This window comes from Centruroides sculpturatus, unplaced genomic scaffold (genome assembly GCF_000671375.1).
Source record: "Centruroides sculpturatus isolate CEXI.00-Female unplaced genomic scaffold, Cexi_2.0 scaffold58, whole genome shotgun sequence".
In the NCBI taxonomy this organism is placed as follows: Eukaryota; Metazoa; Arthropoda; class Arachnida; order Scorpiones; family Buthidae; genus Centruroides; species Centruroides sculpturatus.
In genome coordinates, this window is record NW_019384407.1 from 1,091,241 (window position 1) to 1,105,372 (window position 14,132).

The 14,132-nt window shown below is 27.3% G+C and overlaps 1 protein-coding gene across 1 annotated transcript in view; it reads right to left on the minus strand.

Annotated features, from left to right (window-relative positions):
• Positions 1–413: 413 nt before the first annotated feature.
• LOC111618900 (protein turtle-like) overlaps positions 414–14,132 on the minus strand; it is a 64,497-nt gene continuing 50,778 nt past the window's right edge. Inside the window, exons 10-13 of the mRNA XM_023360525.1 lie at positions 10,352–10,454; positions 10,182–10,262; positions 7,837–7,902; positions 414–471 (exon numbers count right to left, since the gene is read on the minus strand). Coding sequence (XP_023216293.1) covers positions 414–471; positions 7,837–7,902; positions 10,182–10,262; positions 10,352–10,454 — 308 coding nt within the window. The remainder of the gene's footprint in view (positions 472–7,836; positions 7,903–10,181; positions 10,263–10,351; positions 10,455–14,132) is intronic.

Here is a 14,132-nt window from a genome sequence, read left to right on the forward strand (position 1 = left end):
AAAAAAATTGCCGAATTTTATTTAAAACGCTGAAAGTATGCGAAAGAAGATCGATAATACTGTAGTTCTAAGGTTAGAGAATCTTATTGATTATTAAATAAAATTGCTTAGAAGTCGTTATATAGTGTATAAAATTTAAAAACGTTAATTTGAGAAAGATAGATTGTTGTTTTACATCTCACAAATTTCTTGCATTCCAGAAAATATACAGGATAACAGTCATTGTTAAATCAATGTTCAATTTTCTTAACGTCAGCTGTTTTTGAAAGGACAAACCCCCTCAGGCAAAACTTTTAAAACTTGTTGCCTTCAAAAATTTTAATAAGATCTCTTAAAATAAGTTTTTTACCGGAATAAAATTGAGTTTATTTTTTGTTAAAATTCTTATAATTCTTATCAATAGTTTTATTTATTTACAAAAATCTAATTTTAGTTTCCTCCTCATCATCCTCTTCTTCCTCCTCTTCTCCACTGGAAACAAATAAACATTTTTAAAAAATAAAAATGCTAATTTCTTGCTCTTTTATTATATCTTTTATGTTTTTATACAGTAAAATTTTAAAATTTTGTATGTTTTTTTTGTTTAATTAGAAACATTTATGCAGTATTATATACAGGACATTAAAGAGATGGCGAGCAAAAAAAAAAAAAAATAGAAGAGAAGAGAAGTGATACTTCTTACGAAAGTTTTAGCAAGAGTAGAAGATTTATTTTCGTGATGAGATAGAAGATAAAAGATTTTACTTCATTTTGCCCCCATCTTTTCCAATCGCAGGTATAGTAGATGCCATAAACAACAGTTTTCTTTAAATAGACTTTCCCCTGTGGAAAAAAAAATAAAAATAAAAAATAGAAAAAAATCCAAAGTGACTGCCTGTAAAACTTGCACTTTTGTTTTGTGAAAGTTGAGCCTCTTTTTTATTTTATTTTATTTATTTTTTTTTTGAGAGAGAGAAACTCTACCTTAGATTTTTGCCTATATTTTTTTTTTCTCCCCCGTTTCTAAATTCTCACTCCATCTTATGAAAATCGTATTTTTTGAAGTGGAATTTTGATTTAATTTAAATTGTTAATCTTTCATTCTTTTGAGGAAACGATTCAGAAATGGATAACAGAATCTTTCTTTGATCTTCTTCATTAATATTGTTTCAAGAATTTTTCTTATATATATATTTTTGTTTTTCTCTTCTCCTTTTTTACATTTCTAAAAACTTATTTTTGTACTTTACTTACGTGAATTATTATATATATAATTTTTTTTTTTAAGAAAAGTTTTATTAAGGTTATCTTCTTCTTCAACGGAGGAAAATCTGAAGAGCTTACACTTTGTTCTTCTTCTTTTTTTTTTATAAAAGAAAATATTAATTAAATTCTTTACGTTTGAGTATTTTTTGCATAAAAAATGAACAATTTTCTTTTCTAAATATTATATTTAAAAGTTTCTTCTAAAGTGTAGGAAATTACAAACATTTTTCGCAAAAAAATCGTATATAACGCGCACTTAAGAATAAACGTAAAATATTAATTTCGCGTCGTTAAAAAAAAAAATAATCTTTAATGGCGCTTAAATATAATTTAAAAACAAAGGCATAACATTAAAAAAATAATAATTTAACTTAATACGTATTATTATTATATATAACACGCATCTACACTTGCGGAAAAAAAAAANTGTTTGACCATCTTACAAAATAATTCTATATATATATATATTTCCCTTTATTGAAAAATATTTCTTTTTTCTTGAATATCACTTATTTAAAAACTAATAGAATTTCAAAAATTTAAGAAATTTAATGGGCTGAAAGAGAAAGAAAAGTATAATACAGATAATATAGATCGATGGTGTGATATTTGTACAGCAATTTATTGATATAGGTTACAAGTAAGTAAAGTAAACATTATTATAAGGGTTTAACTTATGTGTGAGATATCTCCAGGCAATTTATCTATCTGAAAGTAGATACGGTTAATGTTCTGCTAAAGAATAAATTCGTAGAAAAGAAACCATTAAGTACTTTTATCTATAATAATATTTAGAGTATCATCATCAGAATATATTTATATAAACTTTAGTTCATAATTATCCTTATCGTATTGGTCATATTACAATCTATTCGCCATTGTTTTCGATATTGATATCTTCTTAATGTTTTTTTTTTTTTTGCTGATATCACGTGTTTATTGAATAATTAACAAGACTTAGATCATTTATTCGGATGCATATGTTTTATTAAAAGAAAATCCTGATTTGTTTTTTGGATTCTATAAGGATTTATATTAAAGTTTATACGTCTCTCTCTATGTCTGTGAAGGTTTCTGTATGTGATTCTCTGTTTCGAATGAAGAAATTCTTAATAAATAATGCCATGTAACGCATAAATATGTCTAGTCAAAAGAAAAGACAAGTGAAATTTCTTATTTTTATCAAAAAATTGCAGAGAACTAAAACAAATCTTGACTTTTTTTTTCTTATCCTTACAGCTTCCATGTAACATATACTTTGTTTCCTCCTTCGATATCTAGTTATAAACCTTACATAACCTGAAAATAAACATGGAAAAATTACAATAAATAACACGTTTCATTCGATAAATAGTTAAATATATGTATTTTATCGAAGTTTTACCCAAATTTCATTCAATAGAATCATTTGATGCCATCGATTGTCTGCAGCTAGACTAGAAAAGCACAAGAGAAAACACAGGTGGCTAGGGTTGAAGAAAGCAGAAAGGATCGTTTTTCGTGTACTAAGAAAGGCTAAAACTGATAAAACAAACTACATGAAAACCTGTCGTAAATAGACTAAAGCAATAGTTCAACGTATAAATTGTTATTAGTATCAGTCATAAATGTTTAAAGCAGGAAATTGCATAACATTTTTTCCCTGTCGGATGTTGTTCAAGAAACAAACTCTAGAACATAATTCTCGTGAAAAACAACACCGAAGAAGGTTGCATTATAAATTTATTACGTTAAAGCATTGTTTTATATAACTAAAATGTTATTTTTTTATATAACACGAAGATTCCTTTTAAAAAAAATCGAGAGGAAAGTTGCGCTTTTGTTTTAAAATTCTTTAAATAAACTGTAACTTTAAACGATTTTAACGTGATTTTATAAAATTTCTTTCATAAAAATCTTTTTTTTTTTAGATCATCATCTGTTGTGAGACAACTCTATATCCTTTTAAAAGCACTTCTTTGGAGGATCTTCAAATTTTTCAATTCCATTTTGCCTGAGGCAACATAACTCCAGTAAATCTAATTGATTTCTACGTAACTCGGTATGGAGCATCCAAAATATCTTTAAATCGATCGAACAAACGTATATATTACAAAATATATTTTGTATATTTATCTTAAATATCATCGTATTAAAGAAGAAAAATTTTAAATGAAGTCGTAGTTATCATCAATTTACTTTAGAATTCTCCAACATCATCCTCCTCCTCATCCGGTAGCATCTCTCCTGTTTTTCTCTTATGTCATTTCGCTTTATAGATATTGTTTTACCTTTTTTTTTCTTGTCTTCTATCTGCTAAAAATTGTGAAATTTTGACATTTTTTTTCTGTCTTATTTTTATTTTAAAGTAATGTTTCGACGTAAGAGAAAAAAAATTTTTTTCGCCCCCTCTTTCAATCTTTTCTCAATTTTTTTTCTTATATTAAATCTTCTTCTTCTGGGGATAAAATATCAGGAGATTAAATCGATTTTTATCAATTAATTTTTCGGGGTTTAATTTTGCAAGTTGTAGAAAATTACAGATAACAAAGAGAAGAAAAACATACAAAAATTACAGGAAAACTTTCTTAATAGTTTCTTCATTGTTAAAGCATCTTTATCTGTTTAAGAATTAATTTTATCTCATCTATCAAATTTTTATACTTAATTATATAAGCTAATTCATCAATTTTGACTCCAATTTCCCCCCCACCAACTTTATAAGAGTACAGTGGGTAAAATTACGATGAATTTCACTTTTGATTCATAGATAAAGTAAATGGAAGAAAATTAAACTTTATAAATATTATAAATTATTAAATTTTGTAATTTAATTTTCTAAGTAAATTGCATCTACAAATCACTAAAGACTTAAATGGTAAACTATAAATAAGAGTAAAGATTATGTTAAACAAACTGTGTACTTCTCTGACATCGACCTTGTCGAACATGGCTGATGTCAGAGAGTGCACATCTACGTCAGAACAGTATTTTGGTCATTTATGGACAACTTTGTTGCCATAGTTACCATCCTACAAGTAACCCAATCAATCAAAGTGTGTAATTAACGATGTAACGATGTTCTTATCTGAAATCTTCTTTATAACTTTACTGTTTCTTTGATAATCGTGCTAAACCTTTGAGGCAGATAAATTTAATCAGAATAAATACAAGTTAAATCGTGTTTTAAACTTTTAACTATACTTTAATCAAAGTTAAACGGGATATATAGAAGCAATTTCAATCGTTGAAGTTGCTGATTTCTGTAACCCTTATCTTCTTCTTGCTGTTGTTGCTTTAAAGGACGAGAAAAAAAAATAGAGTTTAATGATTAAATATTTTATAAAATTTTTAAAATTATTAACTTTATAAGTTGTTTTATTGTTTGATAATACAAAATTTTATTTAATTTAAATAAAAAAAAAATAAAAAAAATACTGCTAAGAAGTCAACTTCATCATTCGTTTCTGTTGAAAAGAAAATCCATCAACAAGTTGTGTAACTTTCCCGGCTAAAAAGTTAAAATTGTATGTGGTGCCATCTGTTACGAGATTTTACTTTAAAAACTTTTCATTTTGTTAATTATTATTATAAAATAGCTTAATTTTGAGCTTCAATTTAATTTTCGTTACGTCCGACATCACTCGAGATACGCTACGTCACCCCCCTCTATCTCCCCACCCCTTAAATCTTAAATCACCAAAACTTAATGGTATCAATATCCCTAATACAGAAAACTCCACGCAAAATTTTAAAAATTTTAGACAAAAGGCATAGGAGTTATTAAGCTTCGAAGTTAATAAAATCGTGTTCCTCAATACTAATATCCATACACAGAAAAAAAAATCCCCCAAATTTTTTTTTTCATTTCTCAACGATTCAAGGCTCTCCAAGTCGAAAAACATAAAAATTTTGAGGATTTTCTGTATGTATAAATGTTAGTGTGTGTATGGAGGGGGGTGTACGATTTCCTTTAGTCAGTTGAAAGCTCTATAAATGAACAGTACGTTCCATTAGTAAATTATATTAATAATTGGGAGAAAGGGTAGTTTGATTTAGCAAACAATAAAGTATTTTTTTCCACTTTATTTTCCCTGTAAAATTCTTTAATATCAATACAAAATGAGAAAGTAGATGCAGCTAGTGGTATTCCTCTGATACCTATTTCACAACAAGTGGATCACTACTACCGAGCGTATCATTTCACAGTTCTTTTAAATTACTTTTCTTAAAGCTATTCTTGAGGTGGAAAGAAACAAATGATATGTTTCAACCAATCGAAAATACACGAAATGAAAGAATCAATTTGAGTGACACGTTGAAAGAGGAACAGATTAAATCGTGTCCTGAAGGACAGACAACTTGTAACTTAAAAAAAAATAAAAAAAATAAAGGAGAGAAAAAAACAGTTTCTTTTATTTCTTTACTTTCTTTGTGTTAAGTTTACGTATCCATGAATAAATTTCACGAACGATAAATAAGAAGAAACTTCACGTCTGAGAGTCTTGTAATGGAAATTCTTTATACGTATGGAACAACTTTTGACACGTGTTTATTGTAGAGTTATGTGTTTAAAGCTTCCACGTGTTCACTGACCATCTATAAATGGGGATACATTGTGGAAAGGAAAGCTGCTGAGTCGTTAGGAAATGATTCTTTCTGACTGGCGCCTGACACGTAATCAGTCACATGATGGCCAAACTAGACTTATTCCGAATCGAAGATGATCATTCTGTCTGGATTACCGGCAATTAGGGCCACGTCACGTGATATTCAGGGGGTATTTTCTTAAAGATAAATAATTATTATTCACTTACTGCCAATAAATTAACTTAAACGAGTAAATATTTTATTGTGAAGATGTTTCAATAAAATTTAAACCTGGCATTGTGACTGCCAGGCTGCAGCAGTTTTTAATCATATTATTAATTAATTAATTAAATTTAAAATATACGCTCTCCATTTCAAATTAGTAGTGTCTTGCCCCTGTACATCATACTTTTCCTTATAGCAACAGAGTCGTGCAGGTCATCTATGTAACTCCTTTCTGGGAGAAATTTTTGAATTTAAATCATGCGAAAGGACAGATAGACAGACGGATGACGGTGGAAATTTATATACCTACAAATTTTTTTAATTGCAGCCCAAAAAATGATTTATTCAGAAAGCCCAAAATTTGTTACCCCATTTTGAATAATTCTTCACACTTTCAAGTAGTTTCTAAGCTCTTGTATTGAAGAATTTGACAATTAATAAAAATTAAAATAATGTTTATCGTCTCATTTATGTAAGAAATTCGAGTAAACAACCGACGAATTTACTGTACATCAACGTAATTTTGTTAATTAAAGGTTAATCTGGTAACAAGATTTTTATTTAACTCGGCATTACTTAATTATATACTTCATAACGAGCAATAAACTAAATTAATTCCAACTTTATATACATTATTTTCAATGTAATAATAATAATAATAATATGTATATAAGCGAAAATAATGGAGACGTGTGAGATATTTTTTAAAAAAATCACGTGAATTCGTAATTAACCAATAGCAAAAACGCCTACTTTCAATTGTCTTAAACTGTTTGTAACGAATTAATAAATCATTCAATTTGAAAGATTGTAAAGAAAAACTTAAATTCTTACATAAATTCTCAATAAGCCCTTGAGGTTTTCTTCCAAAGTAAGAAGTGAAATCCCAAGTGTCCTTCTCTCACTCCCATAAAAACGCCTCTTCAATATAACTTACAACTTCCTCACTTCTTTCCAATAAAAACTAATCTAGCACTCCACTTCCTCTACTTAAACCATCTTTAGATAAAGTTAATCCACCATTTCCATCCACTTCAGCAAATGTAACCACATATTACCTAATCACGACTAATCTACTTACTCCTTTCCCTTTTTATCTCATCCTCTCTCTCTCCTTCTCTCTTGTTTAACTATAAATATCTTGTTATATACATTAATATATTCATTTCTGTATTTACAAGTGGACTCACTCTACATAATGAAAACTTGTCTCATTCGTTTCTTTGCCTACAAAAAACAAAATTATGTATATTTGCCTTGATATTATCTCTACAAATATAAATAGCTTAAGGAGGATTTGTAAAATATAACCGTTATATAAACAGAATATTACATTTTAATTCTAAACTTTTATTTCTGAGAAGATTAAACCTTTAAAATATGCAAATTTTGTCGTTTATAAGCAAATATTACGGTACTTCAAATATTTTCATTTTTACTATTTTTCTTCTTTCTTCTTTTTCCTCTTATTCCTACTACTTCTCCTATTTCTTCTCCTCCACTTCCTTCTCCTCTTTCTCTCTTTCCTTTTCCCCTACTTCTCTCACCTACCTCTTCCCCTTCTCCTTCTTCTCTTCCTCCACTTTCTTCTCCTACTTTTCCTCATCTTTTCCTACTTTTCCTCATTTTCTCCTACTTTTCCTCATCTACTTTTCCTACTTTTCCTCATTTTTTCCTACTTTTCCTACTTTTCCTCATTTTCTCCTACTTTTCCTACTTTTCCTCATTTTCTCCTACTTTTCCTCATCTTCTCCTACTTTTCCTCATCTCCTCCTACTTTTCCTCATCTTCTCCTACTTTTCCTCATCTTCTCTTCCTTTTTCTACTCTTCCTCCTTTTTCTCCTTCTCCTTCTAGCTCTTTGCTTACATTTAATTTTATTCAATTTAATTTAAAAATACTAAAACATATATAAAATAAACTAATATATAAATTATATTATTTATTTATTATTTATAATCGGCTTATTTATAATAAAAACGACATATAATATGTAAAATTTAATCTTGATACTATATTTATATTAATTAATAATTTATTATAAACAATAAATATATAAGGGACACTCGATATAGTAAACTCTCAAAGGACTAGGTTAAATCATTCACTCTCTCTCTATATATATATAAAGAACGAAAGGACCATCAAAATTGTTCACTATATCGAATAGTCGCTCTATCAAGGATCATTGTATTTTTATCTATATTTAGCGATGTCCTACTTACAGTACGTTGNCAATCGAATATAAAAATATTGTTTTTTAATAAATTATATTATATTAATTTAAATCATAGATTACATTTTTACGTGTCTTTTAACTTCTTTAATTCTGCATATAATGAAAATTTTATGGGATTTTCTCTCTGTTTTAAGTGTTTTTGTCCAATTTTCTACGTGAAATTATTCTTTAAAATGGAGTTGGTCTTATATTCGAAGAGATATAATGCATAAGCATAGTTTAGGATAAGAATAGGGAAGATTAAAAGTAGAAAAGAGGAAGATAAATGTATATAAGTTTTGGAATTTATCAATTAACACTTTGGCCTACATCATTTTTTACTGTTATCAGTATAATGTATAATATAGCAGCATTGTTTTACTTACTTAATCCAATATAGTATCACTTATATGATCAGAATAGTATATAATCTAGTATTCTATCTCCTTAGTGTAGCTCAACCTCATCTATCATATATGACAACACTTTCTACATGATCAAACCTAGACTAATTTACTCAACCTATTCTGCCTAACGTAATTCTGTTATATAATTCAACAGATTTAATTTAATTTGCATCAATTTAACATTTACGATATATAATACATAATTTACTGAAACTAATTCGATTTTTCTGGATAAAAATAAATGAATAAAATGAATATAACAAAGTTTCCTCGGTGTTAATTATTAGCAATTGTATACATTTTCCTTCCTTTCACTCTTAATTTTCTTTGTAAATGTTAAAATTACAATTAAATTTAAATGTAGAAAATTTGAAAATTGTTTCACTTAATGATTTTATTTTGGATTTATTTATTTATTTATTTTTAATTTAAATTAAATACGAGATTTTTATAAAGGAGAAAGGAAACGTAAACCTAACCTTCGATGACGGACACCTCTAAACCGCGGACGTCCATTCCTTCGTTTGCAGGTTAAACGTTAAATATTTAACAAGTTGAGCTAATTAATCAAGTTTAATTATTATATTATTATTATATTTAGGACTTACAAAGTCATCAGAATCTATGTAATCAGGTAAATGCATCAACATTTAGTAAAGGTATTGTAAAATTTCAAAATGTTTCTGTCAAATTACAACATTAACTATGAGAACTGAATTATACACATAAATGATATTACACGTTAGGGATTAGAAAATCCCCCAACGAGTTATTTATTATCAGTACATAAAGCATCAATGGGATTTGTTATAATTGTAATTTTATATGGTGGAGTGTATGAAAACTCCTTTTACTTTATTACAAATCACTGCACTGATGTAAACACAAGTCTGAATAGGGAGAGGGTATTGTTCTTTGAATTGATGAAATACCCGGCAACCATTAGCACTTTTCATGTTGTCGGAAACTAATGAGAGTTTTATCAAGGTTGCAATTACTTCTAAGACAGATAGAAAAGAAAACACAAGTCTCTTAATAAATCAATGGATACCTTTGTATACTGTATCTACAGGTGAATTCTTATATTCTCCTTCCCTTTATTTTGTTACTAGGGTCCTTACAAGTTTACTAAAAAATATAATTTTATTGGATTACAATTTGAAAAACTGTAGACCTATAAATTTCTATTGTTTTTCCTTAAAGAACGGAGAATATATTAGATGAATTATAAATGAATTAAATATAGATAAAATTTCGAGACCAGATAGGGAAAGGTTAGGGGCAGGAGGCCTCCTATTAACTATATATGTGATTTTAATTCAAAAATTTTCCCCTGTATGGAGTTACATACAGTAGAGTTACACGACTATGTTGTTATAAGGAAAAGTATGATTTACAGGGGCGAGACACTAATGATTTGAAATTGAGAGCATATATTTTAAATTAAATAGATTAAAAATTGTAGCTCGGCATTGTGACGATGCGACAATAATTTTTATTCGTAGATCTATAAATTACCACCGGCGTCCGTCTGTCTGTCTGTTTCTTCTTCCGTAATCTCGAGAATAGAGTATGGATGAAAATCGAGACATGGTCGAGCTAATTATAAATTATAACTTATATAACATATATAATATAATAAAAACTTATAATAGATAAGTTATAATAACTTATATAATTTTTAGTACCTAGAATTAGCTTTAGTAATGATAATTTGAAGATGATGCCATGCTCTAAGCACCATCTGATGAAGATGATTAATGACACCTGCACCATCACCACCATCATCATCTTCATATTTAATAAATAATATCTTCTAATTATATATTTTCTAATTAATAATCCATAATTTTAAGAAAATAGCTTCATTTTTATGCAAAAATATTTTGAATATTATAACGCATACGCCTGACGTTGTTGATGATGATGATGTATACGCATTTAAAATAATTATACGTCTTTACTAAGCTGTGATAAATAAAATTGATGATAAATTCATAAAATATAAAGCCGTAGAAAATTAATTTTGCCCAAAAATCCATCATTAGTAGAGCACAAGCCATGCTCCAGTTGAAATTTAGCATCATCATCATCATCATCATCATCATCATTAAAATTTTTTAAGCATATATTTGTTTTTAAGTTTTTATCTTAAAGAATATTGAAGTAAAAGAAGTCTTGATAAATAGTAAACAAATAGAACAAATGGATAAATCGATACTCCCCATCTGGACTGAAGAATTTAGGTGTAAAGACACGACGATTTGTGTAAGAATTAATGTAGATGATAGGGATGATATAATCCATTATTAATCCCTTAATCCTTAAACTAATCTACGTAGACGATACAATAGGGGATTTGTTAAATCTGTTACATGGCATATCGATTTTCCGTGTAGTAGGAGGAGGAACAGCAAGCGTGTGTAAAAGTGTCCACCAGCTTCCTACAACACTTTAGGATACGATTTATGGTCTATGTTCGTGTGCCATTTTCTATTGTTTGGCATATGGCCACTTGAATATATGAGGCCCCATGAACTATTTAAAGTAGTAAAAAGGAAACGACTCCATTCTTAAAATATATATATATATATTCAGAATATTATTATAAATATATTTTATCATTGAAATATCCGTATAAATCTCCAAAAGGAAGACTTGTATTTCGGCGTAGTTAATACAAGAAAAAACCCCGATATAACGCTTTAAAGTGGTTATAAATTTAAACTTATTTGCTACTTCATTGATTTTTGTTGTAGATTACTTTTGATACTATAAATCAATAAGTATCTAACTATAATGATATCTTCTGTACAATGGTTATAGAAGGTTTGACGTTAAACTTATCCTTTTAACCATCTCAAAGTTTGATGCCATAAAACACTCTCATCGATAACGTCTCCTGCTGCAGTAAAAATCTCTAGTGACAGTTCTTACACCATCTCTTTCTTCAGAATATTGTATTTATATGGTTTAGAATCCAAGAAAATTATGCTTATTGTTTATTTTTTTACCATAAAAAGTAATATAAAATGTATATTTTACCATAAATTTAAGTATTAAATCATAAATTAAGTTAAAAAAAAGGNTTTAAATTTCATAATTTATCTTCCAAAATTGACGAAAAAATTATATATATATATATATTTATTTATTTATTTACTTTACACTTGCTGAATAAAGTATATAATTTTAATGTAATTTAAAAGAAAAAAATATATACAAAATTATATATTTAAGTCCTTGCTTAAATTGTTGTTTTGATAATTTAATTGTTTGTTTACATTTAACAAAAATAAATTCTTTATAAAATTTATACAACGTTTAAAAAATTGTTTATTTATTTATTTATTTTTTATTGGGCTGAAATTTAATGATAAATTCCTACTTCGAGCTGTCTGTTTGTCTACTCTTCCTTATTCTCGAGAACGGAGAACAGATAGACGAATTATGAATAAATTAGATAGATGAAAGTCGAGACCTTATGGTAGCCCACCCGATTAATTATACCGGTCTATACCGGAAGTCATGTGATTTCATTTTAAAAAATTTTCCTTGCCGGCATGACTTTGTTGTTTTCAGGAAAAGTATGATGTACAGGGGCAATATAATAATAATAATTTAACCATAACTAACCGGCATGACTCTGTTGTTCTCAGGAAAAGTATGATGTACAGGGGCAAGATAATAATAATAATAATTTGAAATCGAGAGCATATATTTTTTAAATGAAACGAATTAAAAATGAGATTAAAAACTGCAGGCATTGTAATGATTTCACAATAATTATCTCTCGTTTTAAGGAGGATTTAATACTTAAAAATAAAAGATAAATTACATCATACTGAATTATCAGAAATAGACAGATGTACCGGTAACGTTTGATATAAAATAACTAGGAAGAAATATAAAATATATGTAGAATTATTTACAAAAAAAAAATTATTACTTGATAGATAATTTGTAATAAAAAATAGGGTCGAAAATCTAGTAAAAAAAAAAATGCTTGTAACTATGACAACGAAAAACGATTGAAATGAAAGTTGATCTTGTAGGATTTTATTTGCTTGTAGAGCAGTTTGGCAAACCGGTGCTCTGGTACATATCCAGAAAATTGTAAAACCCTATTGCTTCTGCCAGATATATCAACTTCTTTTGTAGTATTTTATCTTTCCTATACAAAGTAAGAAATTATATATATATATATATATATATAGTGTAATAAATTATCTTCCGTGTGTGGTGTGTGTATAAACTATTATTCTATGGTATTGATGAAACGGTGTTGTCAAGTTTTGGTGACTTGTAAACCTATGGAAAAAGTATTGTAATATTTACAACTTTATTTATAGAATAAAAAAATAAGGTGAATATTTGTCATATTCAGTGTATAATAGTGATATTTTTATCCGTATCTCTTTTTATAACACTCGATATATTTTTTTTTCTATTATGCTTTGTTAAGTACACAGTCCATTTTTCAGTTATCTTTCCTTTCCATTTCCTCTTAGTCCTTCAGTTTTCTCTTAGTTATTGTTCGTTTTTAAGGCTTGGTTTATTGATTACTTAAGAACTATCTTCTCGTTTTTTAGATTTATCCTGTATAATATAAACTCGATATTAAATTATTCCAATATTTTCTAAAGGTATTTTTATTGATAACAACTTTCTTTGTTCGCTTACATAATGATAATATTCTTGATAATAAATCCAATTTTTTATCGATCGGAAATAAGAATTACTGCATTATTATTATTATTTATTATTCGCTATAAACTAACTGTTCATATTTTTCCTAAAGGATAAATAATTTTCGCGTAGGACTTCTGCGTTGAAAATTCGATTAAAAGTTTTTTTTTTCCTGCTATTTAAATTTAAATTTTAATGAATTTTTATTGTTTGTTTTATTTTTTCGTGAAAATCGAGATATAAATTCACTTTTTTTTTCTTACGTGATGCGAAATAAACTCCTATTATTTTCCATTTTTTAAATAGATGCTGTTGATGATGATGAGGAGGAGGAAAATTCAATTAATCCTTTACCTTTTTTTCTGCTATTTTAATTTAAATTTAACCCAATTTTTTTCTATTTTTTTTGTTAAAATAAAGATTTAAAGTTAATTTTTCTTACGTGATGCAAAATTCTCTATTTTCCTCCATTTTTTTTTTAATGGACGATGCTGCTTCTGCTGCCGTTGATGATGATGATGATGATGATTATACTATGGCAGTGATAAAACGTCTTACTGAGAATAAAATTAAATAAAATACATATATTTTTAAAGAAAAACAGAACCTTTTCTAGTGAAGATGAATATAAATTAGGGCTCTTTCTCAAGGGGATGAGCATTAAATTAAACACAAACACATTTTCAAAAAAAAAGCAATCTCGCAAGCTAACATTATGAATTAATAATAAATAACTTTAATTTTTATTTCTATTTAATCGAAATTAAGTTTAAAAAAATA